This window comes from Zingiber officinale, chromosome 4B (assembly GCF_018446385.1).
Source record: "Zingiber officinale cultivar Zhangliang chromosome 4B, Zo_v1.1, whole genome shotgun sequence".
NCBI lineage: Eukaryota > Viridiplantae > Streptophyta > Magnoliopsida > Zingiberales > Zingiberaceae > Zingiber > Zingiber officinale.
In genome coordinates this window covers 97,724,357-97,728,186 of record NC_055993.1, presented here as the reverse complement: position 1 = coordinate 97,728,186, position 3,830 = coordinate 97,724,357, and the positions used below count along the sequence as shown (strand labels likewise).

Sequence of the window (3,830 nt, the reverse complement as noted above, 5' to 3'; positions counted from 1 at the left end):
AGGTACACAGAGTAGATAACTCCTCTCTCCCTTTAGTGGGTTGCTGTTAACGTTATAGGGTTTGGTGGTGGCCTGCAGTGTACCACCAGTAGCTACTTGTTGTTGCTGTTACAGTGTCTTTTGTAGTCGAGCATTAACGATCATCTCTAGCTCCTCTTGAGTTAAAATAACAGTGGTGAGTATTCCAGCCTCCTCCATTTCTAAGTCTCAGATTCAGACGAAGATTCCCACAAACGACGCCAAATTTGATTCTATTTGAAAGTTGGAGAGATGACGCGCTGGTGATGATGGTCGAATGGTTGATTAGAGCAAGACTTTTCCCTTCTCAGAGAGGCTTCCCCACTATCCTGCGCACTCCAACAATCCAACAGAGTGTTAGTGACCAAAATCAGGGAAGGGGTTCCTGGCAAGGCCCTCTGATGCTCAAGTTAGTATGGTCTCGGAGGAATGAAGAACAGTAGAGAAAAGTGTTCGCGCGATAATAAGGCGTAAATGATGTAAATTGTGTATCTCGTCAACAGAGAGGACCCCTCTTTATATATCACCTATCATAACCTCCGTGATCATGAGGTGGCATCGTGTGTCGGAGTTTGTTAGTTTGTTGTGTAACGAGTATCCAGAGAATCTTTTATCTACCCACAGATGTACCTCTTTTGTCATTTATGACGTAGGCATTTGATGAAGCCGTTAAAGGGATAAGCTGTCATAAATGGTCGACTAATGGAAAACTAGATGACCTCCGAAGGAGGTCCCAAAGGAATATTCCCCAATAATTCTGACAGATTGTTAAAATATTGTCTATTGTTTATCTGTTGAATATATCTTGGCTGGCTAACAAGGCCGATCACCCTTATATCTATCCTTGCATTAAGATGCTTTGTTATGTATTGAATGCTGTCAAAAACTTGATGGAGATTCATATGATACATTGAGTATGCTAGAAATTTAAGCAACCCTATGATAAATTGTGTGCAGTAAAGATTCATTTGGAAGTAAATATGCAACTAAGTTTTTTAATTCCGATCGGCTTTGTGACCGTCCGTGCATGAAGAGTTTTATGAAGTTAATTACCTCAAACCCAGTCAGCTTTTCATCTAGCCAGGTATACATGGAAAGACTTATAAGGTTACAAGCCTTGAGCCTGGCCAACTTGTCATTGGCCGGGTATACATGGAGAGATTTATAAAGCTTAGTGCTTTAGGCTTGGTCAGTCTGTCATCTGGTCGGACGCACATAAAGATTTATGAGGCTAAAAGTTCTAGGCCTGGTTGATCTTTCATCCGACTAGACGCACATAGAAATTTATAAGACTAAGTGCTTTAGGCCTTACCAGTCTCTTATCTCTTATCTGACCGGATGCATCTAAAAATTTATGAAACTAAATACTTTTGATCCGGTCAGTCTTTATCTGACTGAGTACACATCGCATGAGCTAATCCAAGAACTTTCATACTGGATGAACAAAAAAAACTAAATAGAAAGTATACTCTTATTCAAAACTTTAACTTTGACTGCCAGATAAGAAATTATTTTTCCCGGAAAGTACGTGTATTCATCGTGAAATCTATTCTGCTTTAATTAATTGATTGGGCGTGACAATACGTACGTGTGAAAGTGTGAATAGTAGTAATCGGGTTCCTCTATATCGTAACTCCTATTTCACTTCTAAATCAGGAGTTATTAATAGAAAGAATCCTATAAACTCTATTATATATATAATAGATGGGATTCATAAAATTTCATTTATAATTAAAGTACTCCATCCTCTGGAGGGCACTTTAGGATCCAGATATCCGACCTCGAATAGTAGTGGCCGAAGATACGTTATAAAATTCAATTTCGTTTCCGCTTTTCAATTTGAAAATGATATTAAACATGTTTTACATATTTTATTTCCGCTCGATTAACACGGCCGAATGAGGCCCACCAATCAGACTGTTCAACCACCGTTCCACTGTGTGCTTGATAATATTATAAATACAGAGCATTCTTGTTTCATACGCCAGATCATAGAGCAGAGTAACTTGTTTCTACTGCCATGGCATCCTCCTCCCTCACCTTCACCGTTCGCCGGCGAGAGGCCGTTCTGGTGGCTCCTGCAGAGACCACCCCTCGCGACTTCAAGCGCCTCTCCGACGTGGACGACCAGGATGGGCTGCGCTTCCACATCCCGGTTATCCAATTCTACCGCGACCACCCTTCCATGGCAGGACAAGACCCCTGCAAGGTGATCCGGGAAGCCTTGGCCAGGGCTCTCGTCTTCTACTACCCCTTTGCTGGCCGGATCAGGGAGACAGAGGGAAGGAAGCTGGTGGTGGAGTGCACTGGGGAGGGCGTGCTGTTCATCGAGGCCGACGCTGACGTCCGTCTCGATCAGTTCGGCGACGCCCTGCAGCCGCCGTTCCCCGGTTTGAAGGAGCTCCTCTGGAACGTCCCTGGATCGGATGGCGTCCTCCATTGCCCGTTGCTGTTGATTCAGGTGACGCGGTTGCTGTGCGGCGGCTTCGTCTTCGCGCTCCGCCTCAACCACACCATGTCTGACACTCCCGGCCTCGTCCAGTTCATGAACGCCGTGGCGGAGCTGGCTCGAGGGGCGGCCGGCCCTTCCTTAGCTCCGGTTTGGTCGCGTGAGGTATTGGAGGCGCGACACCCTCCCCGAGTCACATGCGTCCACCGCGAGTATGAAGACGTCCCCGGCACCATCGTCCCATTCGACGACACGGTACACCGTTCCTTCTTCTTCGGCAAGGCCGAGGTGGCCGCCCTCCGGCGCCGCCTGCCGGAGCACCTCCGGAACAGCTCCACCTTCGAGATCCTCACTGCCTTCCTTTGGAAGTGCCGCACCGTCGCCATCGGAGCCAACGCCGAGGAGGAGGTCCGGATCATCTGCGTCGTGAACGCCCGCGGCAAATCCGGCCTGGGCCTCCCAGCGGGGTACTACGGGAACGCCTTCGCCTTTCCGGCGGCGGTGTCCACGGCTGGAAAGCTGTCCAGCAACCCCATCGGGTACGCGCTGGACCTGGTGAAGAAAGCCAAGTCGTCGGTGAACGACGACTACATGAGGTCGCTGGCGGACCTGATGGCTCTGCGCGGGCGGCCGCACTTCACGGTGGTGCGGTCGTACGTGGTCTCCGACGTGACTCGGACGGGGTTCAGGGACGTTGATTTCGGGTGGGGGAAGGCGGCGTACGGAGGCCCAGCGAAGGGCGGAGTCGGAGCCATTCCTGGATTGTCAAGCTTCTACATACCTTTGAAAAACAGAAAGGGGGAGGAGGGAATCGTCGTCCCAGTGTGTTTACTGGCCCCTGCCATGGACAAGTTCACCCAAGAAGTGCACAACCTGATGGAGGAGGTCGACGACAAGGACGCAAAGCAGCAACAGCCACAAGGCGGGGCGCCAACAGCACCAACATTGTCTCTAAAGACTAAACTTTGATCTCCATATTAAATGATATTGACGTCACATGAAAATAAGAGAAGTCGACTCAATGAGAGGTCTCCTGCTCTTAGGTCTCTCAGTTCCTCAGCACCCTTATTTGTTGGTCTCCTGACTCATGGGCCTTCTAGTTCTTAGGCACCTCTATTCCTTGGCCTTCCGATTCTTTTACCTCCCGATTTCTCGGCACCCCTACTCCTTAACCTCCCCTTTCATTGACGACTCTACTCAGGATGAAGGGTCATTTCAAGAAAAAGATAATTATCACCATATAACTCTCGAATTATTTTAGAAAAGGATAATCATCATATAAATCTTGGATTATTTCGAGAAAAAGATAATCATCGCACAAATCTTGGATTATTTATTAAAAAAAAGATAGTGACGTGAATAA

The 3,830-nt window shown here is 47.6% G+C and overlaps 1 protein-coding gene across 1 annotated transcript; it reads left to right on the top strand.

The window, feature by feature from the left end:
* The first annotated feature begins 2,029 nt into the window (after positions 1 to 2,029).
* LOC121977759 (benzyl alcohol O-benzoyltransferase-like) lies at positions 2,030 to 3,581 on the top strand. The gene has a single exon (XM_042530190.1). The coding sequence runs from the start codon at positions 2,039 to 2,041 to the stop codon at positions 3,434 to 3,436; it is 1,398 nt and encodes a 465-aa protein (XP_042386124.1). The 5' UTR covers positions 2,030 to 2,038; the 3' UTR covers positions 3,437 to 3,581.
* The last annotated feature ends 249 nt before the right edge of the window (positions 3,582 to 3,830 follow it).

Coding starts and splice junctions, on each gene's coding strand:
- LOC121977759 (XM_042530190.1), top strand. CDS start 2,039: ATGGCATCCTCCTCCCTCACCTTCACCGTTCGCCGGCGAGAGGCCGTT.